The 25219-nt window shown below is 60.3% G+C and overlaps 1 protein-coding gene across 6 annotated transcripts in view; it reads left to right on the forward strand.

Moving 5' to 3' along the window:
• NTSR1 (neurotensin receptor 1) overlaps window positions 1–13351 on the forward strand; it is a 43396-nt gene extending 30045 nt beyond the window's left edge. The window contains exons 2-6 of one of the 6 annotated variants that reach the window (XR_012500716.1): window positions 4692–4893; window positions 6510–6600; window positions 7708–10782; window positions 11252–11331; window positions 12004–13351. Coding sequence is in view for 1 of the 6 variants with exons in the window: in XM_010954352.2 (XP_010952654.1) it covers window positions 4692–4893; window positions 6510–6600; window positions 7708–7957 (543 nt within the window). In the remaining 5 variants the exon portion in view is untranslated. Of the gene's footprint in view, window positions 1–4691; window positions 4894–6509; window positions 6601–7707 lie in introns of all 6 variants that reach the window. The other 5 variants (XR_012500717.1, XR_012500714.1, XR_012500713.1 and 2 more) reach the window with 5 other exon arrangements.
• Window positions 13352–25219: the final 11868 nt, after the last annotated feature.

A 25219-nucleotide genomic window follows, 5' to 3' on the forward strand; every position in this document is an offset into this window, starting at 1 on the left:
ACAGAGTGACGGCGACACTCAGGGGCTCTGGAGTGACTTACATCGCTGCTCTGTCACCAGCAGTGGCCAGGAGGGAGGGGGCTTTTCAGCTGGGGGTTAGAGGGAGGTGGCCCCTAAGGCCTGGGCCTGGCTGGGGTTGGTGGTCTGCTGGGGGGCCGGGCCAGCAGGGCTGTCCCAGTGGCTCCACAGGGGAGAGTTTGGACAGGAAGCCCCTCCTCTCAGCTGCCCCCCCTCCCCCCCGCCAGAAGCCTCTGGAGCTACTGTATAAGCCTCTGGGTTTTGCAAACACCCTGAGCGGTGTTTTGATATTTTGCACCTTCCCACTCACCAGGGGCTGGTTGTTGAGCCGAGATGCTCAGGGAGCCCGGGGGCCGTCTCTTCTCCTAAACACAATGGGATCAATTAGAGAGACAGGCCGGTACAAAACAAGCGATCGCTCCTCGGAGGAAGGGTAGATGGGACGACAGCCATGAAAGAAGGAGGCGGCAGAGCGCTATCCAGGCATGAGGACCCCTACCCCCGGCTGCGGGCCGGGGCTGGGCCAGCTGTGTGCATTCCACTGGCAGCCGCACCTGTCTGCAGGCACAGTCGAGGCCAGCCCTCCCTCCCAGGCACACCTGTGTCCCTGTCCACTCTTTTTGTTGTTCAATCATTTCACTCTCTCTCCTTCAAAACATTACAAATACTGGAGGGCAGAGACCAGGCCCTGAGTCCCCAGCAGGACTGGCCCCTGGCAGTGCCCTCAGAGCACCCACCCCAGCTCCCAGGCTGAAGTACTGATCCTGGGTGCCAGCGAGCATGAACCCTTCTCTCAGCACCATCATTGTCCCCTTGTTAGTAATGAGAACGCTGAGGCCGACAGGCCCCTCTGGAACTGCCCGAGGGCACAGCTGGTCAGCGGACAGGCCAGGGGCTCCCGTCTGTGTGAAGCCAAAGTCTCCAGCCCCCAGGCGCTAAAAGCCCCAGGTTCCTCAACCCACAGACACCCTCACCCCCAGGTTCCCCAACCCCAGGCATCCTGGAACTTCCTGGTGGTCCTACCCATCTCAGAAGTTTTCAGCTCAGGTCAGGGAGAGGGAGGGAGGCAGGGAGGCATCTAAACATGTCACCTGGCCCTCAGAAGATCTATCCTCCCCCAGGCAGGCTGCCTGGTATGGTCAGACCTTGCCGAGTGGTCAGTCCAGACAGAGATGGAGCATGCCTGGCCGCTGTCTCAGGGACAGAAAGATGGGCTCTGAGGTGAGATCTGTAGCTGCCCCATGCCACCTGGATTCTCGAGGCTCCAGCTCTGGGATCTGTGTCCTCCTGGGCAACCTGGGGCCCAGGGCCGATTCCCTGCCCTCGACATCCTACAGTCTGAGTGAATGAGACAGGAGGGCCCAGGGTCATAGTTACAGGTATATTTGGAGGGCAAGGTGGGACAGGAATTCCTCCCAGGATAGAAAGAATTTGTTTTTTTTTCCATCAATTAGTTTTATAGCAAAAATTTACAGCAATGCCTAAGCCACTTCATCTTTTAAATTCCAACATACATAGTGAAAAGCAAAAGTTTTACGATTTCTTCTAGCAGTCTTAGAGCTTTTATTTCTATGTTTTCATCTTTGCTCCATTTTTTAGTGTGAGATCTCTGTGAGTTAGGAGTAAAAGTTCCAGGAACTCACTCAGATTGTCTTAAGGGGAATAAAGGAATATTTATTTTGCTCAAGAAAGACTTCAAGTCTAGGAGTGATGGCTGCAGGCATAGCTGGATCCAGGAGCTCGAATGACGTCATCAGGGAGCTTTCCTTTAGGCTGTGCTGGCTCCATTCTTAAGCAGGCCCTAGGGAAAATGGCACTAATGGACACAGAAGCAGTTTTCCAGCTCAGCGGCACCCTCCCCCCCTTCCAAAGGTGGTTCTCTTTCCTGGGGCTGACCCTCACACGGCAAACATGATTAGTGCAGGGTTGAACACGTGGCCTGCATTTGTCCAATGAGAGCCCACTTGGGCCTTTTGGAATGTGCTCATTGGCCAGGTCTGCAAGGGGGCGGACAGTCCCGGAGAAGCGCAGGGGAGGTCCTGGGAAGGGGCGGGGGGTGCTGGGCGGGCAGAGACAGCAGGTCCTGAGTGTCCAGGCCCCGGGCTGTGCTGGCCGTCGCCCACCTTCTCCCACTGGCTCAGACGCCACCTCTACCACGTTCCACGTTTGCCTCATCGGGAGCGATTTCTGGCCTCTCTCCTGCTCCTCTGATTTCTTCGTGCCAAACTGTTCTCATTAACGTCTTTCTGGTAGCTGGTAAGGCCGATGCCACCCCGTCCCCTACTGACCTGTCACCCTTCCTTTCCAGAAGTTTCCTGGCTAGTCTTAGATTGTTTTTTTCCACTTGAATTTTAGAGTCAGCCTGTCTGTTCACAAGTGTTCTCACCTGTAACGAGCAGACGCACAGAGGCGGCACAGCCTGCCCGCGTCCACGCGTCTCTGTCCCAGGAGGGCCCTGGCTGCCCTCCTAACCCTTCTGTCTCTCCTGCGACAACACTTGCCGTGTCTCCTGGGGACTTTGCGCAGGGGTGGGCTTCTCCCCTGTCCCCAGAAGTAGGGGGCAGAGTGCGGAAAGGGGGCACAGGCTCCCTCCTCCGAGCTGTGAGCCTTGGCAAGAGAAGGCGGACCCCAGGAGAGGGGTGGGCCCCTGGCACCCCCACAATCCAGATTCACTCCTCATCTCCAGGCCGGAAGGGACAGGGTAACCAAGGGAAGTCACCCCCACTCTGGAAGCCTGTGCTGGCCCGAGCCTCTTCGGGGGGCACTCTCCCTGCTCTGGGACCACAGGATCCAGGGCCTGGACTCCTAACTGGAGGAGCCACTGGGGGCCTCAGACCAGACCCCACAACCTGCCAGCCTGGTCCACTGCTCATGGCCCCCAGAGGCGGCTGTTTTTGCTGCCTATGCACGGCGAAGTATGGTATTTTAAATGTTTTGACATTTAAAATCTGTGTTGGAGACACTCGTTCTGTTTAAATTATATCCAGCAGTAGTGACTCACAAGGAATCAGTTTGTCTCCTGGGCCGGGGCCCGGCTTCCCCCGCACCCCTGCCCAGCCCCTGGTCCAGAGCTGCCCCTCAGCCGCGCCAGCCCCTCAGTGTCCCTCGGAAGGTGGACTCCAAGCGGGGAGTGGAGAAACCGAGGGAGGTGGGGTGGGCCCCCGTCTCTGGACCTGTAGACACAGGAGAGAAGGGTGCCTGGGAGAGATGCTCCCGGGACCCAGCAGGGTCCCAAGTGTGGAAAAGGCCCCACTCGAGGGCCCAGCAGCCCATCTCCGGAGTGTTTGTCCTCTAGTTCAGTGGAGTCTTTTTCAAAGGGAGCTGCCGGCAACCCCAGCTGCTCTCTCCCGGAGGCCTGGCGTCCTCCCGAGAGGGCTCTGGAGCACCACAGGGCGGGCGGGATCTGCAGAGGCCTCGGCCAGCGCCCCAGAGAGATCGGGTGTGAGCTGCCGGACAGACACCTGACCTCAGGGGGTCCGGGGAGCAAACCCACCCACCTGCCAGAACCTCCGGCCCTTCTTGGCTGCCTTGTCCTCCATGGCCGCTGCCCATATTAGCAGGACCCAGCTGGACTGTCCTCACCCTGGTGAGACCATCACAGCTGTACCATAGAGGGGGCCTCCGTGCAGGACCTGCAGCTCTGCTCTCAGGGCTGCAGGCAAACCCGGGGGAGGAGGCGTCGTGAGGAGTCAGCGTAGGGCCCAGGGAGCCCCCAGGGCAGCACCCGAGACCTTGTGAGGAACCGCAGCTGCCAGGCCAGGCCAGCGCAGGCGTCTGCCCAGGAGCAGCCTAAAGCCTCCTCGAGTCTGAAGTTCAGAGAGTGTCAGGGCAGCGCGGCAGGGACAGAGAAGCTCCAGGCCGTGGCAGGAAGCCTCAGGCTGTGAGCGCCTGAAAGCACAGGCCTCGGAATACGCGGTGAGGGCCCACACACTTAGCAGATGACGCGAGGCTGTTATCCCACGGCCCCGGGAGGATGCCGGTCGGGACCAGCTCCAGGGGACGCCTGTTCCCCATCACTGCTCAGGGCCACGTGCGGCCACGTGGGCTCAGTCCCGCTCCTCCACTGGCGGGTTTGCGCTCCTGTCCTGAGCAGCGGTGCCAGCTGGAGGAGGCCGTGGCCGCTCAGGCTGAGCACAAAGGGCCAGGCTCTGGCTCAAGTCCAGGTCCAGCCATCTCTGAGCCGGTGACTTTGGCAGACCCCACAGTGCCCTGAGACTCAGCTTCCCCGGAGGCAGACTGGTGCCTCAGCTAGAGGTGCCAAAAGGAAGCACTTTTCAACACTCTGAGAGGCTGTGCCGTGAGGTGGGGCGGGGGAAGGGGCTTCCCTTTGTGCCCTAACTGTCCGTGTGCGGGGGAGGGATGCTGGCCCGGCTGGCAGTCCTGGAGAGCAGTCAGGTGGAGCCGCATCCACATCCAGACCTGGGGACACGGAGCCCCAGCCCTTCACTGCAGCCAGGGCGCCCCAAGGTCTCTCTCCACCCCATCTACAGGCTGGACCCCGCACCCAGGGGCTCCCCAAGGTGGCGGAGAGTCTGCGAACCTCCTCAGAGCCAGGGTGGGAGAGCAGGCGGAGAGTCGGTCGGGGGATGGGTGGGCCAAACGCCACCCACACTCCAGGCCCTCGACCCCCATGCTGGCAAGTGTCCCATGCGCCCTTCCCCGTCCCTCTGCAGATCAACACCTTCATGTCCTTCATCTTCCCCATGGTGGTCATCTCCATCTTGAACACCATCATCGCCAACAAGCTGACTGTGATGGTCCGCCAGGCGGCCGAGCAGGGCCGGGTGTGCACGGCTGGGGACCAGCACAGCGACTTCAGCATGTCCATCGAGCCCGGCAGGGCCCAGGCCCTGCGGCACGGCGTCCAGGTCTTACGTACGTAACAGCTGGGCCCTCCAGGGGCGGGCGGTGGCCAGGGGCTGGCAAGGCAGTGAGCTCCCCACCAACAAACCAGGGAGGCTTAGAGACCTGGGCAGTGGAGCATGTCAGGGCCAAGGCCACTAGACCACGAGTCCCCTCCCCACCCCCAGCCCCTGGTAACCATCGTTCTACTTCCTGCACCTACAAATTTGACGACGCTCAGTGCCGACTGTAGGCGGAATCCCACAGTATTTGTGCTGTTTCTGACTGTTTATTCACATGAGTAACAACGTCCTCAAGTCTCATCCATGCGGTCGCAGGTGTCAGGATGTCCTTCCTTTTCAAGACTGAATGGCATTCCACGGTAGGGATGGGCCGTGTTTTGTTTCTCCATCATCCGCCAGTGGACGCCTGGGCTGCGTCCACCGTGTGGCCTCTGCCAGGAGCTGCTGTGCTGAGGCGCTGGAGCCCGTCTGCGCTCCAGCTTTCCGTTCTTTGGGGGCATTTGCCCGGGAGTAGAGTTGCTGAATCATATGCTAATTCCATTTTTGACTTTTTGAATTAAAAAATATTTTTGAACAGCCACACTGTTTTCTGAAGTGGCTGCACCATTTTACATTCCCACCAACAGTGCACAAATGTTCCAGTGTTTCCATGCCTTCCCCCAAATTACTGTTTTCTGTTCTGTTTTTGTTCTCTTGGCGGTTGCCTTCTTACTGTGTGCGAGGCTGTATCCTGCTGCAGCTTTGACTGGCCTTTCCCTGGTGATCAGCCACGCCGAGCACCTTTTCAGGTGCTTTTAGGCCATTCGGAGATCTTCAGAGAAACGACTGCTCATTGCCCATTTTTGAACAGGGCTGTTGCCTTTTTGTTGCTGCGTTTAGCGCACTGCAAACCCAGGATGTTAGCCCCTTGTCTGAGAGCTGATGCGAATGTGCTGCCTTTTCAGTCTGTTAACTGTGTCCTCATTTTCACGCAGCCCAGGTTATTTACTTATTCTTTCATCTGTACGTTTGGTGCACTATCTAAGAAGTCACTTTCAAATTAAATATTGTGAAAATTTTGTGCTGTGTTTTCTTCTGAGTGTTTCATACGCTTAGCTATTATGTCTGGATCTTCGATCCATTTTGAGTTAATTTTTGCACATGGTGTGAGGTAAGGGTCCAGCTCCATTCTTTTGCTTGTCAGTGTCCGGTTTTCCCAGCACATTTGTTGAAAAGACAGCCTTCCCCGGTGAATGGCCTTGGTGTCCTGCAGAAGGTCATCTGACCATATGTGTCAGGGCGTCATTCCGGGTCCTCTGTTCTAGGCCGTTGGTCTGCATGTCTGTCCTGATGCCAGCACCGCACTGTTTTGATGACTGTAGCTTTGTGGTAGGTTTGAAGTCGGGAGGTGTGATTCCTCCAGCTTTGTTCTTCTTTCTCAAGATGTTTTGGCCGTTCAGGGTCCCCTTGAGATTCCAAGTGAATTCTTCTATTTCTGCCCAAGATGTCATCAGCATTTCAATCGATATTGCATTGAATCCGTAGATCGCTTTGGGCAGCCTTGTCATCCTAACAGGATTAAGTCTTTCAACCCATGGACACGGGACGTGTCCGTCCACTTCCCTGAGGCCTGTGTCTGTGTCGCAGGCGCCGTGGTCATCGCCTTCGTGGTCTGCTGGCTGCCCTACCACGTGCGGCGCCTTATGTTCTGCTACATCTCGGACGAGCAGTGGACCCCGTGAGTACCGGGAGGCTGGGGCGGGGCGTGCCCCCCAGAGTAGGAGGGTGCAGGGAGGGGCGCTGGGAGGAGCGGCTCAGCCGCGGGTCAGGTGTCCCCCAGTGGGCCCCCAGGTGGGACTGTGACTGGGCTGGGGGCAGAAGGCGGTGGAGACACAGACTCTTAAGGAAGCTGCTGCCAGAGAACAGAAGCAGATGGTAAGACAGTCCCCAAATGAGACAGGCTTGGGGGCGCCTGGAGAGTGACAAGGCAAGGATGGCTCTGCTGTGTGGGAGAAGGGACGGCGCCTGCCGGGGCTCCCAGGCCACCCTCAGCCTGGAGGAGCTGCTCAGAGGACCCCCCAGGCTCCAAGAGCATCATGCCCATGCTGTGACGTGTGCCGGTGAGGCCATATGACACGTGGACACCAGCGAGGCCAGCCTGGCCAGCGGGGCCTCCCTGAGACGGCAGCCTTTCTAGATCCCACTGTGTGAGCTCTTCTGCACAGCAAGGCTGCCAGATCCAAGGGTCATGGGTTCTTCCAAGTGATGGGGAGCAAGTCTGGGAAGGAAGAGAAGTTACAGGGTGTGGAGCACAAGTTAAAATGAAGGATTTCAGAAACTCAGGGCAGCCTGGGGGTGAAGGGAGCTGCCTGGTGAGGGAGTGAGGCCCCTGTGGGTGGAGGCAAGCAAGCCGGGGATGAGGTGCACAGCTGCTGGGAGGTTTGGACTGGGTTCCTGCCCTGGCCGTTCAGTTGAGGGCAGGCTCCAGCCTAGCCCTGCAGCCCTGGCTGGGATTCTGCACAAGGAAGGGCAGGCCAGGCGGGCTGCAGGGAGAGGTGGAGACTGCAGCAAAGTAGAGAGGCCCACCCTGCCCCAGGAGGCGGCTGCAACTCGGCTCAGCAGCTCAGCTGACTGGTGCCAGGCGGGAGTGTGGTCAGGACTTCCAGCTCCTCAAGAGAAGCCAAAACCCTGGAATTTATTAGGAAATACCCCCACATCAGAAAATGTACCAGTGCTTTCGCATTATTGCCCCACGCCCCCATGCCTGCAGCCGCCATCAGCCAGGGGCTGCCGCTCGCAGGCCCCACGGCCCCGGCGGGGTCTGAGCACCCTCTCCCGGCCACAGGTTCCTCTACGACTTCTACCACTACTTCTACATGCTGACCAACGCCCTCTTCTACGTCAGCTCCACCATCAACCCCATCCTCTACAACCTCGTCTCCGCCAGCTTCCGCCAGACCTTCCTGTCCACCCTGGCCTGCCTCTGTCCCCTGTGGGGGCGCAGGAGGAAGAGGCCGACCTTCTCGAGGAAGGCTAACAGCGTGTCCAGCAACCACACCTTCTCCAGCAACGTCACCCGGGAAGCGCTGTACTAGGGCGGCAGGGCTGGGACGGGCGGGAGGGGCTGCCACTCGGCCTCCGCCCCCGACTCAGCAGGGGGGTGGCCCCAGCGAGGCTGCTCGGGGCCCCCGCACCCCAGGGGCCCCGCTTCTTCTCCACACCTCCTCTCTCCCTTTCCCTCTCCCCCGCCTCCTCTCTTCTTTGAAAGCCAGAGAGAGGTTGATCCAGATCCAAAAAGGGCCTTGAATGAAGAGAAATTAGTGTTGGGTGGAAGGCAGGCTTCTTTGTTCTCGGACTAATGGATGTCAGGGGAGAAAGAAGGAGCAGTTGGGGCCAGGCTCCCCGGCAGCCAGGCCGGCGTGGGGAGGGCGGTGACCCCGAGAGCTGGCGCTGGAAGGAGCCCTGCCGGCAGGACCACCACTGTCCTGGTGCCGCCGAGAAGACCCCCATTGCACCTCAGCTCAGAAGCGAGTCAGCCCCACGCACCGCAGGCACCTGGCCCCACACCTCTCCGAGGACGAGTCCCAGGAGGCTTTGACATCTCAAGAGGACAATGAAGGGGCCAGCCTGGTATCACCCCGACCCGGGCCTCCCCATCTCGCCTGTGGTCAGAGGAGGCAAGGCTCTGCAGGGACACCGCGGGGCAGCTCGGCCTCGAGCCCCTCCATCCCGGCTCTGCAGAATCAAGGCCAGGTCAGTGCAGTCCCAGTGGCCCAGGCCACGACAGGGACGTCCCCGTGCCCTCTCACGGCCACTGTCCAGCTGAGCTCCTGCAGCCTGGCTCCGAGCTGCCTCCGGGTGTTCGTCCCAAGGCAGAGGGGAGTCTCAGCTGGGCTCCAAGAGATGCCAGCCCTGGGGACTGGGCCGCAGGTGAGGAGGAGGAGCCATGGGTACAGGCAGCCCACTGGCCAGCAGCCAGGCTGAGGCCCAGACCTGTCTGTCACAGCCGCCAGGCAGGCCCAGCCCCAGCTCCGGGCGCCCAGAGCACAGGCACCTCCTTGGTGTCTGGGAGCCAGTCTCCAAACAGAATGGCCTGGCCCCAGGAAGGTGCCCTGCGCCAGGGGAAAGCGGATCCCAGGGAAGCTGCCCTGGACCAGCTGGGACCTCGAGTGGCAGAGAGGCCCTGAGAGTGACACGCAGGCCCTCTGAAGCAGGTTCTCCCTGGGCCTGGGAGCAGGCAGACGGTCAGACAGGCAGATGACCCGCGGGGTCAGCCCTGACTTGGGATCAGAGTCAGGGTCAGCCAGGACTCAGCCTCCCCACCCACAAACACGGCGAGTTGGAGGCTACAGTGTCCAGTGTCACTTCGGATCTGGACACTCTGCTGTGAATCAATGTATGACTTGAGCCCCACAAAATCCTCCTCCGAGCTATTCACCAAGAACAGGGCCACCAGCCGGTCCCCAGGCCAGGCAGCCCTCCCATGACTCAGTGGCCACTGACGCCAGGGGAGCCCAGTGGACAGGCCCAAGGTCATTGCAGCCCCCAGCCTGGCCTGGCAAGTGGGCATCTGAGTTCAGCAAAGATCAAGTCCAGGCCCGGGCGTCAGCCTCCAAAAGGAGGGCCTGGGCTCTGTGAACAGGTCCCCAGGCCGCCCCTGACATCCCTGGGCCTCGGGCCCCCTTCAGTCCCCAGCGAGTCCCCTGAGCCCTGGGCGTGGGCGCGGTCTTCCCACCCACCCGGCCAGGACTGGATGTGACGGCCCCGGAGGCCCCAGCCTGGAGTGGACGGAGGGGACGCGGGCTGAGGTGCCCACAGCCCCAGGCGCCCCGGGGGGCAAGTGGGTGGGGCCTGCAGCTGAGCCCCGAGTCCCCTTTGCTGTGCCCACTTCATGGCACAGGGGGGGACCCGTGTCTGCCCCAGTTCTGGCCACGTCTCCTTTCAACCTCAGAGGCCGGTTCTGTGTGCCGTGCATGTGGTCTCAGAGCCCAGTGCCCACGTGACCGGCCAGCCCTGGTGGCAAAACCCCACGGTGTGCGCTGGCCCCCCGCATCACGTGTCCTGCAGCGACAGGGACAACCCCTGACTCTCAGTAAAGGAGTAAAGGCGACTGTGGACCCCGGGACCGGCCCCCTGAGGGGGCCGGCACTCGCTCGTTCCTCATCAGACGCTCACTGGCGCGCAGACGGCCCTGAGCTGGTCTCTTTCACCGGAAACGCCTTGGCTTTGGGCCCGTCTCTCAAAGGCTGGGGGCGGGGACCAGGCCCCCAGCTCGGGTCGTGCCCCCACCCAGAGCTTTAAGACGCCGCTTGTGCAGGGGCAGGCCCCTCCTGAGCCACGGGGTCCCGGATACACACTGGCCACGTGGCAACACCCTGCCTCAGTGTCCTGATCTGTGGCCTGGGCACAGGGGAGGCCCAATGAAGAGGGGGTGCAGGGTCCTGTGACTGTTTGACTCTGGTCTCCAAGGCCCCTCAACCAGCCCAGGGAACTGGGGGACCAAGGCAGCTTCTCCCCGGGGGCCAGCAGGTGGGGACCCGGGGCAGGGCAGCACTAAGCCTGTCCCCTTGCTCAGCCACCCCGTCTGGAACCTCCCGCCCGGAGATGCCTTCTGCATCGGGGAGTCCCCCTCCGCTCTCCTCTTCCCCTGCTCCACCTTCAGCCCCCACAGCAGGGCTCCTGACGGCCCCCAGCCTCGGGGATGAGGAGGGAAGCGTCCTTCTAGACTGCAGGCCCCTGTCCTCCTCCCGTGAGCCTCCTTGGCAGTCTTCCCCACGGTCCCCCTTCACTCATTCATTCACCTGCCAGGTGCCCCTTCATCAAGTGTCTTGACGTCCCAGGGCGAGGGCTGAGGCTCCCGGCCTCTGCACTGACGAGTCACCGGCCTCATCAGCAAGGAAGTCCTAGGACTCCCACTCCAGTAGGTGCACTGACATTTTACAAGACTATCCAAAGAAATAAAACTCTAACACAGGAATTTCAGGCTTATCATGGAGAAAGAAATTTGGGGCAGTGGCAGGCAGTCCCAGACCCTAGTCGCACCTCAGTGCCACAGTCCCATGAGGCCAGAGCTCTGGATGAGCCCCTCCGGCCTCCTGCAGGTTTTCTGAGCTCCGGGCCCTGTTCCAGCAGCACATGGACAGGAGAGGAATCCACTCTCCTGCAGGAAGGCACCTCTGGCTCCATCCCTGTCGCTAGGCAACAGGGGGAGGACTTGGGAGAGAATTCCATACATTTTAAAATACATTTGAAGAAAGGGAAAAAAAGCCAGTAGCTGGCTCCGGAACCTGAGTACAGAAAAAGCCCCTCCCTCCCTTCCTCTCCCCTCCCCACCCCACCTTCCTCCCACTGCCCCCCACCACTTCCCACAATTATGATTTGAATTCCAGTTTTTATCAGAACACCATGGAAACCACGTCCAGGCTGAATTCACGAAGGGAATGACTCCGCGTGGAGAGAACGGGGCAAGGTGGGGCCTGGAGCCGCTGGGGAAGGGGAGACGCGGAGCTGGGGCCCGCGGACACACCCAGCCAGCTCCCTGACCCTGACCCTAACCCTAACCCTAACCCTAACCCAGCCTGCACCCTAACCCTCACCCTCACCCTCACCCTAACCCTCCCGGCCCGCGGGCCTGCTCCCCGTGTCAGAGAGGGTGCCGGTTCTCAGCCTGCCGTCCTGCTCCCTGTGTCAGAGAGGGTGCCAGGTCTCAGCCTGCGGGCCAGCTCACGAGGGGGTCAGCCAGCCCCCGGGTGCCTGGACACTGCCCTCCTGTCTGCCTGGGCCCCTCCCTGTCCCACCTCCCCTCCTCCCTCTAGGGTGAAGAGAGAGATGTGGGGGCCTCGTCCTGCTCCCGCACCCCCCGGGAGCCCCAGCCAGGCCCAGAACCAGGGCCCAAAGCAAGAGCCCCTCCCCTCAGTTCCTGCCACCCCCAACCTGTTTCAAGAATGACGGGGTTCCTTGCGGGAGGGCTGTAGCACAGACTGGGGCTCAGGCCCCACTCTGCACCCCAGGGCCTTGGGTTCGGAGCCTGCCAGCAGCGGCCAGGTCAGGGACCCTGCAGAGAAGCGCCTGCCTCCCTCCGCCCTGAGAGCCCCCTGCCCCGGGCTCCAGGCTCCGCCAGCTCATTCAGTTCCCCACACAGGGCTCCGCTCCCCAGTCCGGGGGTGGCTGAGCTGCAGACACTGGACTGCCTGTCACGGTGCCAGTGGAACGGGGTGCAGTGAGAAGATGAGCCCCCTGACGGCTGCTTCCGAGGACCAGCCAGCCGAGCAGTCGCCCCCCCGACCCTGCAATCTGCTCGTTTTGACTGCACAGGGCCCGGCATTGAAAAGGCACTCAAAACTCTAACGAACAAGCTGACACATGTCCACCGCCCTCGCCAGTTCTTGCTGGAGGGGCAGCAGGGCCCCTGTCCTGGGGCGCACGTGGAGCTGGGCCCCAAACAGGTGACCAGGACGCTCTGGCCTAGGGCAGGCCTGCCGGCTGGTCACTGCTGCAACAGGGTGCCTGGAGAGCCGGCCAGCCTGTGGTGTCCCCTGGGATGACACTGACGTCCTCAAATGTGCAGCCACCTGCGCAGCTCAGCAGAGGGAGAGCTGACGGCAGCGCCACTGCCTGTGGGCACAGCCCGGAGCCAGGTGACCATGCCTGGCTTTCTGTGAGGAAGCAGCCCTGAGGGTTGGGATGGACAGAGCCCCAGAGGGAAGCGGCAGGTGTGGGTGCATCTCAGAGCGGGACCAGCGCCAGAAGATGGGGACATGGGACCACCTGTCCTCCTCACCCAGGGGTCTCCCCCAAGAAGTGGCACCATTTCATCGCCCCCTCTGGCCCCGCTGCCACCACTCAGGGGGCCCTGCAAGGCAGATGAAGGCCCGATGGGCTCCCAGGCCCCCTGTCTCTTGGAAGGACGGGCGTGTTCCTGGGCTCTGCCTCCTAGTGTACAATCTGAACAGAACTTCCAGAGGGACATCCTGCTCGAGCCGTGTTGCCAGCTGTTCCATCAGTTTAAAGACCCAAACCCCACCACCTCTGCCCCTGCAGGACCCACAGACGTACCTTATAAGTCACGTCACACTGGCCACTCTGGGGCTGCCGGGCGGACATCCCGGGGAGCGGCTGTGACGGGGGAGCCAGGGTGTCTGCAGGCTCCACCTGCAGTCACCGAGCTGGGAGCACGTGTTGTGGGGACTGATGCTTCCCCTAGACCTGCCCTCCACCCCCTCACAAGGGTTGGAGGATCGGTCCCCTGCCCGGCAGCTGTGGGTAACCCCGAGAGAGTGTCCTGCCCTGACCGTGTCCCCAAATCCCAGGCCAAAACTGTCCTGGCCCTTCCAGGGTCTACCTCCCAGAGAGCTGACCAGGACTCAAGTCCTCATCTCAGGGTGGTCCTGGGAAACAGCCCCCCCGGGGTGGGATATGGGGATGAGTCCCAAGGGCCCAGTTGCTGATTCTAAGTGGGGGTCCGAGCCAGAGAATAAAGAAAGACATTAACCCAGAAGCCCATACTGGCTGTGTTGGTTGTCCTTCAAGTTTTAACTTCCCTCCGAATCCACCTGCTAGGTTGTTCAGGGAGGGAATTGGGACCAGGGGTGGATGGAAGGGGAACGAGGCCCCAGGGTGGGCGGGGCTGTGGAAGGGGCGCCCGGACCTGGTCCCCACCCAGGGCCCCTGCCTGTCTAGCTTGCTGTGTGCACATTCATCTTCAAAATGCAAAACCTTCACCTTTTATTATAAAAGCGATTCATTCCCTTGTGAAAAATGTAAATAACATGAAAGAGTGCAAGGCGCAGAGCAGAGTCTCTGCGTCGTGCCCCCCCCGCCCCCCCCAGGTGAGAGCTGCCGGCAGGCGGGCGAGCAGCCTGCCCGGGGCTGTGGGCGCCGCCAGCTGCTGCCATGAAAACACTCCAGCCTCGAGCGGCACACGAGCTCACGCAGGCACACGCTTACACGTGCACACACGCACACGCACACACGGCTGAGGCCGTCAGCGCACACGGGGTTCCCCACTTCCTTTGTGTGCACTTGGAAAGCCATGTTTTAGACACAAAGTTCAATTCCTGACATTCTGGTATTTCCAAAAGCAAATACCTGTCCTATGCAGTACGAGGTCCCTGTCCCCAGAGCAGCCAACCAGAGGACGTATCGTGTCTCAACAGGCCTCAGCTGACCCCCTGGGAGCCCAGAGATGGCCCTTCAGGGGGCCTGGGGTGCGGGGCCCCTTGCTCCCCTCCCCCTTTCTTTATTCAGCCTCACGGGATGCAGCCCAGGGGAGGCGGGGGGGGGCCAAAGAGGGGGCGGGGACAGGGAGGAGGGGGATGGCAGGGAAGGGACACGGAACCCCCCCTGCTGCCCTCTCTCGGGTTGTGCGACCTCATAGCAGCCCCTGGGCCCCTGGGCCCCAAACAAGGCAGGGGATGGCTCCTTTCCTGATGAGGAAAGGCTCTGCCCGCGTCACCCAGGGTCGGCGGCAAGGCAGAGGACACGTGGGTCTCGCAGCTCCGGCCCAGCCCTCTTTCCACCGGGACCCCGTCCCTGACCGCACTCCTGGCCACAGGACTACCGGCCCCTGGGCAGTCGCTCAGCCCACGTGCCCCCACGCCAAGAGTCCCTTTACTGTCCCTTGTTCCTCCAAATGGGCTTTTCCCCAGAAGACTAACGAGCACATGGGTCACAGCCTCTGCAGCCTGTGGGGCCTCATCGAGGAGCCGGGGCCAGCTGAGAGCCAGCGTCATCTGAGGAGCCTGATGAAGGCGTGAAAACTTATTTCAAAGTCGCCAGCACCACCTGTGGTGCCTCAGTGGCCGCAGGGAAGGAGCCCCCCAAAAAGCGTTAGACTCTGCCCGCCTCCTGCCCAAGAAGCAGCGGAGTCCCCACCCCCCAGGCCCAAGGTGGCCGCACTCCCGGGAGGCTGCTCGGAGGAGGCAGCGAGGGGCAGCCTTGACTGCTCTCCCCCAGAGCCCACTGAGTGGGTGGAGATTCCCGCAGCAGGTGTACCTGAGCCCCCCGTGAGTGCCAGGCCTGGGCTGTTCAGGGCCCCGTGGTGAGCAGGGCAGGGCCCTGGGGCTGGAGGGGTGGGCAGCACAGACAAGTATGAGGAAAACACAGTCACAAACGGGCTCTTGGGGGGCAGATGGAGACAGTGGCTGGGAGGAGCAGGCGTCCCTCGGGGGCTGGGATGGTGACACCCGTGTGGTCGGAGCAGGGGTGCCAAGGGCAGTAGGAGGACAGGTGGCAGGGCTGGACCGCAGACCTGGCTTTATTCCCAGCTCCTTGGGGACGTGAGGGTAGGCATTACAGACCCCCGAGAGTCACCCCCATCCCAGAGCTGGCCCAGCCCAGCAGTTGGGACCCTGGGGCCCGGCAGAGCCGGGCCAGCAGGGAGCCAGCGCTGCTGCCTCTGTTGGTCCACATCAGTCACCTCTCCTGGACCCAGACTGCCCTTAATCACCTAGTTCCTTCCCTGGGCAGTCAGTCCGGCTCCTCCGCGTGACCTCGTCATTCATCCACGTTACAAAGTGACGCTTCCAGCAGGGACTGGGAGAGGCGGCACCAACTGTAACGCTGCAAAGCAGGGCCCCACCTCCCATCTGCCGGCACAGAACCCACCCGCCAGAGGCGACCCCAGGGCTGAAGGAGGCCGGGAGCTGTCCGCACAGTCCCCCACATCCGGCTGCAGTCCCTGCGGGCCTTCCACTCATCTGCATCTGTCTCCATCACTCAACAGGTTTAATGAGCACCTGCTGTATGCACCCAGCCAGGGGGGAGCGGCTCATCTCAGGTTCAGGGGGAGAGCACTCCACAGCCCCGTCCAGGCCCCCTCAGCGCAGCCCCCTGTGGACTGAGAATGTCGCCTGCCACGTCAGTAAACCAAGCCCTCAGCCACTGCAGCCGCCCGCAGGGTGTGCCAGAGGGGTGCCGGGAAGGAAAGAGCAGACACAGCCCCCCAGGGCTCGGGTGCTCATCGCAGGAGGGATTCCAGCGAGCCCGAACGCTCGCCTTTCCCAAACCCAGGCCCGTACAGGTAGACAGACTCCGGAAAACAGAACAAGACTCTCCCCTGCTGTGAAGAGGGAACGAGTCCCCTCCCTTTCTCTTTCAGGGTTTAGGCTAGAAAGCATGGACTACACGTCCCTTTGAGAGGAACATACATCTTTTTAAAGCCTAAATAAGCCTCCAGCTGGCTTCCAGCCCAGGCCTGTCTTTCTCAGGGACCTGGGAACTGCAGTCACCGGGGAGACGGCGCCGCCTCCAAGCCCCTGCAGGGGCAGGAGTCTGACCCCGAGCCCCTCCTGTCATTAGGGATGTGGGGGGAGATTTTCCCTTCGGGTAAAGCCGATCGGCTAACACAGATGGTCATCCCCATTGGCAGGTGGCTTTAGGATGAAATATGTGTGACGAATGGTGCCGCCAAGCCCCGAGACGTGAGGACAAGCATGTGTGCACCTGGAAGACACGTGGGCAGTGGGTGTGTCTCCTTGGCTCTTGAAAAGGTGTGATTTCCTTCTGTCTTTGCATCTCTTAGCAGATGGCCCGGGATGCACGTCCCATCCCGGTTTGTGCTCACTCGAGAGGGCACCTGTTTTCTTTCTTCTCTACCTCTGTGGAGAGTTTTCTCAGGTTGGCAGTTTCCCTCTAGTTCTTTCTCCCCAACACCCCAACTCTGCGTGACTCTGCGTGACTCCACCTGACTCCAAGGGCCACCGTGCGCCCGCTGCCATGTCCCCTTCACGTTACGTGGCTATTTTCCAGTTTGAAGCTGCTTGACTTTCATACCCAGAGATGTGGCTTCTTCTCAAAGAAGAGCCCATGTGCCGGGAGAGAATGGAGCGTACTGCCGAGATGCCGGCACTCCCGAGGAGAGAAGGCAAACCCGGCCCAACCGCTGCCTCCTCCAGGACACACTCAGCCCAGCTCAGCAGACACCCTGCCGCCTCTGGGGCAGTGGGAGGCTCAAGCAGGCTGAGCCGGGGTGCAATTGCTTTGTCATCCAACCAGAAAGCCAACCCCGCATCTAACGCAAGGAGCAGCTCCGACAGCCCTGCTGCTGCTGGCCGCAAACCCGGGGCTGAGCTCGGGGCTCCGTGGCGGGGCATGCCGGTGGGTGGCTTTCCACTCATTGGTTTCCAAACATACAAGTCTCTGTGCGAGCCCTGACCCAGGCCTGATTCTGCACCTTGTCTTTTTATTGTTTTTTTTTTTTAATATATCATTTTCATACACATATATACAATTTTTCAGATGGGGAATATCAGCACACAGGGCAGCACAAAGGAGGCGCGAAACTGATGCAGAGAAGCTCCACTGCCCCTGCCCCTCCGCCCCCTGGTCCTCCCCAGAGGCAGCCCCCCAGGACGTCTCTGCTCTCCCCGAGGGAGAAGTCACAGCACAGGGACACGGCTGGCGGGGCCCTTCTGTTAGCACCGAGCACTCCCCCTGTAACTGTGGTTGTGGGTCCTTCCACATCAGACTCACACACAGGTCTGCCTTGCCCTCGGGAGCAGAATGCCCACCCCAAGCCCCAGAGCTGTGTCGTGTGACAGGGCAGAGGGACCTGGCAGATGTGACTCAGGAAGGGAGCACATCCTGGATTCGCAGGTGGGCCCAACGTGGCTGCACGAGCACCACCTGGGCGAACAAGCAGCAGCCCCTCCGCGGAGCCTCCAGAAGGAGCAGAGGACTGGGCGGGCCAGCCCAGCCCAGCCCAGGGGTCTCGTCTGCTTTGCACCACGAGAGTCGAGTCGGCGAATGGTGCTGCTGGCCGCGGCTACACTGGTGATGTGTTGCGGCCCCTCAGGGAAGCTACACCCGGCCGCCCGTGCCCTGTTGGTGCCAGACTGCCTCCTTTTCAGTCTTTTGCCGTAAGAAAGCTTCATGGTAACCATCCCTGCAGGTCTGTCTGGGGCACGTGCTGGGGAGGCAAGCCCGCCTGTGAGCCCTGAGTTCACCCTCTCCCCTGGGCCGTGCCCATGCGGCGCCTGCGTGGACCCGGCTCACCTGCAAGCCCCTCCAGGTGTGACAGGCCTGGCCACCAACAGACTCAGCAAATATTTGTCAAGTGAGGTGAATCTGTGTGGCTGAAACGGAGTCTCTAACGCTGTCGTGTTGAAAACAAAGCAAAGAACCTGCAGCAGGCAGAGTGGGCTTCCCTTTGTTTTTAATTAGGGGAATTACAGATGGCAAACCACGCTTCTGGGCACAGGGCCTGGGTGGACCGTTTGTAGCCAGAATGTTCTTTGCCACGTAGTGATCACTCGTTTAGGTTTCAGAATAATCATCTTCATCAGCATAGAGACAGTGTTTACATTCTTCAATTTTTATTATGAAAAATGTCAAACATACAGAAAAGCTGAGCGAACAGGACAGTGGGCACCTGGCTGTCAACCTTCTAGCCTCAATGATTGTTAAGGAAAAAAACCTACATCTTCTTTTGGGCTTTCCAGGGGGTCAAAGATGAGGGCACAGCCCGGACAGCAGGAGAGGAACCTGGGTCTGGGTGGGGTGGAGGAGACGGGGGTGAGCGGGGGTGGGAGGGAGGACTGGTGGGAATGGAGCGCGGGTGGAAGGGGGGTGACTGGGGTGGGACAGGGTGGGCGGCAGCCCCCCACACTCCGGCCTGGGGCCAGGTGAGGAGGCAGGAGGGGGCAGCTCCCTGTCTAGTGCGGCCACACCCAGCCCTGGGCAGCGGGCAGACCCCAGGTTGGCCCCTTCCTCGCTGCTGCTTCTCTGGAGCAGCTCCTAACCCAGGAAACAGAGGCGCCTCCCCGAGCCCACATAAGCTCCTGGGGGTGAGGGCGTCTGTTGATTTCACGAGTCAGTTGCAACGTGTCAAGTTCGGTGAAACGTGCTAAGTGCTGTGATCTCATCCCAGAGGAGGGGCAGCAGGTGCATGGGACACGGCAGAGGGAAGGGGCTCGGTGTCCTCACGCGCTGGGAATTTCAGGATCAGGGAGGGGGGGTCCAGAGGGTCTCAGAGCGCCAAGCCCAGGAGAGCAGCCGGCCAGGAATGGCTGGCTTCTTCCCTGAGCCCTCCCCTCTGGCCCCGTGCACCACAGGGGGACTAGGAGAGGCTCCTTTGGGCTTTGGTCCGACCCGGAGACCACCCTGTCGCCAGGCTTGGACCATGGTGGGAGCACCAAGGGTCCTCTGCCCACCGAGGCCCTGCACATAAACTCCCAGCAGCTCTCCCGGGGCCTCACACAGCAGCGAAACCAGCTCAATTACCGGGAAATAGATTCTCCTTAATCACCTGGACGTTTCGGACAAAGGCCCCGCCCGCCCTTCCACAGTGCCCCAGCGAGCAGTCATCCGGACAGACGAGGGAGACTGGGTCCTGCTCCCAACACACAGGAAACAGCTCATGTCACTGCTGGGGGAGCAGACCGTACAGCCCTCCACCTGGCCTGGAACCCAGGGGACCGAGGAGAGCTCTCGACCTTGCCCGCCTGAGGCTCTGAGTGCAGTTCCAACAGCTAGGGGACGAGAGGGGTCTTTGACAGGCAGGATGGCCCGGCTCGGACAAATGGACGCCGAGAGTCACAGTGCTCCAAGCCCGGCCCTCGCCTCAGCCCCAGGAAAGGCCATCACCGCCATCTGTTCCACCTTAACCCCATTACGCACAAGCGGCCGCCACAGCGCAGCCTGACCATGTGGACCTCCGGGCATGTGCGGGCATCTCCAAGACCCAGTGACAGAATCGGAGCCCAGGCCCGAGGGCTCTCAGACAGGAGCTGCGTAGGGTGGCTTGTCTGGGTTGGGTTCCCCAAAACCACCATCTCCCCTGCCCCATGAGCCAGCACGAAGGCAGCAGGGAGACCCTCTCCCATCAACCTGCAGTCCTCTAGGTGCAGTGGGGCCCAGCGGGCGTGCCTCTTCCTGGCAGCATCTCAGCCTTCCTCGAGGGCCGCCTTCCCACCCACCGAGGCCCATCCAGCTGGGTGACAATCAGCGTGAACACCCCCTTCCCAGCATGTGGGCCAGGACTGGAGGAGCAGTCAGAGAACGGGCACCTCGTCTACCCCAGCCCTCTGGGGTTCCTGCTGCAGGCCCCGCCTCCCGGCTCCCCTACACCCTGTCAGCTCTGCAGGCCCCGCCCCCGGAGCCAGCCAGGGTCCTTTATGCTACTCGCTTGCCACCCAGACCCCACTGACACAGAATGAGGGAGAACCCTCCGGAAGCGAGGAAGCCCGTGGGGGGAATGCGCCTTCCAGCAGGACAGGCGTGAGGCCTCACGCTGAGGACTTTCAAAGAAGCGACTGCCATCCTTGAAAATCTATGGTCAAGTCCTGCCTCGGGTCTCCCCCGGTGTCCCCAGCCTGCCCTGGGTAAAAGCCGCCCTGGCAGATGCCCGTGGGAGCTGAGCACCCAGAGGCGGGTGGAAGTCACAGCCAGGGCCCCGGATGTGGCAGACGATGTGTGAGCATTTCCAGACAGCTCCAGCCAAACACTCCATCCCAGGACAGACCATGACCAGGACTGTGCATCCTGGGGGACCAGTGGCCCAGGATCACGTGGGGGTTTCTGCTCGTGCCAGAAGCCCTGGGGTCCTCAGCTGTGCCCAGGACAAGGCTCAGGGCTCCTTCCCCTCCTATGCAAAACCTAGGGACAGGTGGGTCTTCATGACTGGGTTTCCTCCAACCAATGCTGGAACAGTCCAGAAGCACCAGAACCTGTTTCTACATGAGTTCCCAGGAACCTGGAGTGGCCCCTACCCCCAGGAACCCCTACTTCATCTTTGGAGCTATGCAGTCTTGCGGTCTTGTCGGATACCTCATTGTGCAAGGGTGACCCCATGAGATCTTTCCGAGGTTGGCCCTGAAAGCCATCCCCTCACCACGTGTACACTGACCACTTCCATCCCTGGACGCTGTGGACTTAGAGTGAAATAGAAACGATTTCATTTTCTGAAGCAGGTTCGGGTTATTGGTTTAATCAGAAACGCCTGCTCTGGGGCACCGAGTAAGGCCAGGATTCGGGAATCGACCGTGTATGAAATGCTACCTTAAAAAAAACCCACTGCTGTGGTAGGAGTTCTTCCCACATCTTTTTTTTCCCTTTCCAATCTCTCTATGCTTTTAAATTTTATTTTGAAATAACTTCAAATGGAACCAGAAAGGACTCACACGGGAGCCCCTCTCACCTCCCAGACCCCACAGCTCGCCTCGTCTTCCGTGTTTGCTCTGCAGTTCCTTTCTCTCTGGATCCTCTTCCTGGACCACCAGAGATAATTGCTTTTGTGGCTTTTCATTTTTTTAAAATAAAAATAGCGGGGAGAGTGTAGCTCAGTGGTAGAGCACATGCTTAGCATGCACAAGGTCCTGGCTCAATCCCCAGTGCCTCCATTTAAAAATAAATAATATAAAAAAATAAATAAACCTAATTACTTGCCCCCTCCAAAAACAAAAACAAGCAAAAACAAAAAAGTAGAAAGAGAGTTGCTGGTGGGAGGAAGTTTAAACAGTACAGAGGGGGCAGAGCAGAGGCTGACATGGTGACAGCCCCTCCTGGCAGCACCTGGCTCTGTGCCAGGCTCCATCCTGGGCAGCATGTCCTCGCAGCAGCACGGGATGCCGGTGGTCCAGGCCCTGCTCAGGTCCCCCGTCGCCCTGGCCCACTCCCCAGGGGGCTCTGTCTCAGAGCTTCCTCCTAGTTCTTCTGGGGTGCTATGGTCTGAGTGCTGTGTGTCCCCCAGAATTCATGTGCTGAAAACCTAATGCCCAAGGTGGTATGTTAGGAAGTGGGGGCTTTGGGAGGTGAGGAGGTCATGAGGGTGGGGCCCCCATGGTGGGATTAATGCCCTGATACAAGGGACCATGAACAGCTGTGTGGCCCGGTCTGCCTTGTGAGGACACACGGAGAAGACCACTGTCTACACCCGGGAGAGGCCTCCCCAGGCCCCGACTGTGCCGGCACCCGGATCTCAGTCCTCGGCTCCCAGAGCTGTGAGGCGCCAGCCCGCAGTCTGGGGTCTCTGTTCTGCAGTGCAAGCTAAGACTCAGGGCGACTGTGAGGCCCTGGATCGGCTGGCACCTTTGCTTCTTGATGTTTCAACACCCCCAGGCTCTGAAAGATGGGAAGCCTGGGGCGTCTGTGCTCCCTCCCGGCCCCAACCCCCTCGACTCCCCTCGGCTGCAGCACTGTCTGCTGTCTTTCAGTGGGTGCCTTGCTCACTTTCCGGAACACGGTGAAACCTGTTTCTTGGCCGTCCGCTCTGCCTGCCCCCACCGAGGATGGTGTGACCCCCCTTCCCTGCCTGTCATTTCATCCCTACGTGGGGTCAGATCTGGAACTTTTGCCTCCCGCTCCACAACAGTCAAGACTTCCCCTTGGGTCCATCGTGATTTTAACCTGATAACGCTAACCAGCAGCATTTCAATGTTATGATGACAGAAGCATTATTTTTTGAGAAGCCCAGGGTTGTGTCTGGGCTCCAGGGGAGGGGACATGATTCCACCATGACCCCCCCATGAGGTGCCAGTGCCCGCACTCCCTCTGGGTGTCACGTTTGCCTGTGTGTCCCGAGTGGCCTCCTTCCCGTGAGCTGATGGGCCCAGGAGAGCCCGAGCCCCACAGCACGTTGTCCTCAGGCCCAGAGGAGACGCAGGCTGGCCGGGGCTCTGACCCAGCACCGCCTTCCTCGTGAAACCTGCTGATCCGAGGCAGCTGTCTCGCTGGCTGTGAGTGTCTACAGGCCGAATTCCTCTCCCTAAGCTCTGGGGTGTTCCCCTCGCCCCAGGTTCTGAGATGTCACCGGGGAGCCCTCTGGTGTCAGTCCTAGTGGTACACATGAGCCCAGTGCCCAGTTCTTTGTCCCCTTTCCTTGTGTCCATACCTGAGCCCCAGTCTGTACGCACCTGGGGCACGTGCTGACGACCCTCAGAGCCCACGTCTTCCCTCCTGCCGAGGCCCCCATGTCGCGGAGCCTGGCTCCAGGGAAGGGCAGGGCAGAGGGGACTTTAATTCAGAAGGACTTTTCTTGCCTGTGAAAAGACTTGCTCCTTTCTCACAAAGGCAACGACAGCCAGTCTCCACGTTGACCCAAAGAATCGTTTCCTTCTGTCCCTTGTGCACAAGGAAGCAGAGCTAGCCTTCGGAAGCTGGATTAATGGGGGCAGATTCCATCTTTTTAAATAAATTCAGCCCTGGTGAGTCCCGCTGAAACTGACTTGAGAGCCAGAATGATTGGTAACCCAGGCGCATTTCCAGACTGTCACATCAGCATCCTGCGGCGTTTCTGAGGTCGTCATTGTCCCAGGTCTCTAGGAGATCCCAGGAGATGAGAATAACAGTGGGAAATGATGCATGACTCGCCATCAGACGGCCTGTAAAAGCCTCATTAAAAAAAAAATAGAATGGGGCATGGGGCAGGGGGCAGGGCAGGGCCCCTCTGGGACGGGCGGGCACCCAGTCATCCCGGGGACAGGGGTCTTCAAAGCAGACGTCAATAAAACTCCAGCCTCTCGAGATCGAGGGTCTGCTCCTTGCCCCTGCTTCCTCCCTCTCCGAAGCAGGGTCACACCACACTGAGAAGCTGAGAGCATTGTCCAAGGTCAAACCCCAGAGCTGTTTTCTTGCTGAGGGCAGGACATCCTGCCCATGGCAGGGCACTTTCCCACATCTCAAACCCCACTCTCCACTGCTCCCCTTGAAGGGCACTCCTGCAAAGGGGTCCACAGGCTCCCGGAGCCACAGGAGAAGAGGGAGAGTCTGGTCCAGGGGCGGGGCCAAGGTGGGACAGCTCAAAGCAGCATCCAATCAAGGCCGCCAGCACCGCCATGCCACGCCCACCCGTGCAAACCCTGGCCCCACACTTGGTAGAGCAAACCAGTTACCCAGCGTTTCCGTGCCTCGGTTGTAGGTGCACAAAGAGTCCGTCCATCAAGGCAAGAGGTAATGGGCCGACTGCTGTGCACCCTCCTTGGGGTCCCCCTGCACCCACAGAACCAGGGCTGGAGAGCCAGAGCCTGGGCTCCCCTGGACCACCACAGCCCAAGCCCCTCAGTCCCTCCGCACGTCCTAGTCAGCCCCCGGCAGTGACAGGACCACCCTGCCCCTCGGGCACCCAGCTCACCTCAGCGGGAGGCAGACGGGATGCCAGGGATTCGGCAGGGCCCACGTTTCAAGACAAATCAAGCTGTTGACGGTGATTCGAGCAGAAGGAGTAGGATGGTCAGATTAAATGCAGGACGCCCAGTTAAACTTGAACTTCAAACAAACACTGAGTAGTTTTGGGTATAAGTACGTGCGATATTTGGGACATACTTATACTGCAAAATCGTTCATTGTTTTTCTGAAACTCAAATTTAACGGAGCATCCTCTATTTTTACATGTTAAATCTGGCAACTCCCCCAAAGGAGCCAAACCCCTCAAGGAGTCAGGGGTGGCCAGCCGCTGAGCCTGTCTCCCCGGGGCTCCCCACTTTCCCTGAGCCCAGCTTAGTCCTGTAGGTGATGTGATGGGGACGGTAACGGCACCAGGACAGGTGCGGCCCACAGAGTCTCACCCAGCGGGCAGGACCAACATCCCTAGGGTCACCACAGCTGTTCCTCATGTGTCCGGTCTGGTGAATCAAACTTTCTTTTCAAAACGCCGTGACTGGTCCCTTCGTGGTGGGCCAGCTACCAAGGAACAGGAAACACCTTCGCTTGGTTTCTGCCTGCAGCTTTCTGAGACAGGCGCCCCATTTGGGTCCAAACAGTGGGTGGGATGCGCCCCCTAGAGGTGTGATATGAGGGCTGCAAGCCGAGGAAGGCGCCAGATGGGAAATCACCTTCCCGCCCGCCCCAGCCCTCAGCTGTCCTCCACGTTCAGGTGTCCAGGAGAGGCCCGAGGACAGGCCCTGGTTGAGCAGGTGGACGTGGGCGAGTGGGACCCAGAGCCGGCCTCCCAGCGCCAAAGGCGGCATCTCCCTCCCGAGTCAGTGATTCCCTCCCACGTCTTGGCGTGCGCACTGGAGAGGAGCAGCCCGCAGGGCGGTGCCAGTCATGCAGGGGCGGAGTCCACCTCCATGCCAGAGACTCAGTCAGAGGGGAAGACAGTGTGTCCAAGGGCAGGGGGACACACGGGGCAGTTGTACACATGGGGACGAAGGACACGCAGGGGCAGTTGTATATACAGGGATGGGGGACAGACTGGGACAGTTGTTTGTATATGCAGAGACAGGTCCTTCCACTGGACCTGATGCTCATGACCAAGAACCAAGTGTCCCCCCAGGGGTGGGGAATACGTGCCCTCTGATGAGTGGTGGATACCACCTTCCAGAGATGGCATCTGTTCCCCAGGCAAGAAACTCCAGTTGGTCAGAACACAGACCTGATCTGGGGAATGATTCACACTGGCCCAACTCATACAAGACTGATGT

The sequence above is a fragment of the Camelus bactrianus genome, chromosome 19, assembly GCF_048773025.1.
Source record: "Camelus bactrianus isolate YW-2024 breed Bactrian camel chromosome 19, ASM4877302v1, whole genome shotgun sequence".
Classification (NCBI taxonomy): domain Eukaryota; kingdom Metazoa; phylum Chordata; class Mammalia; order Artiodactyla; family Camelidae; genus Camelus; species Camelus bactrianus.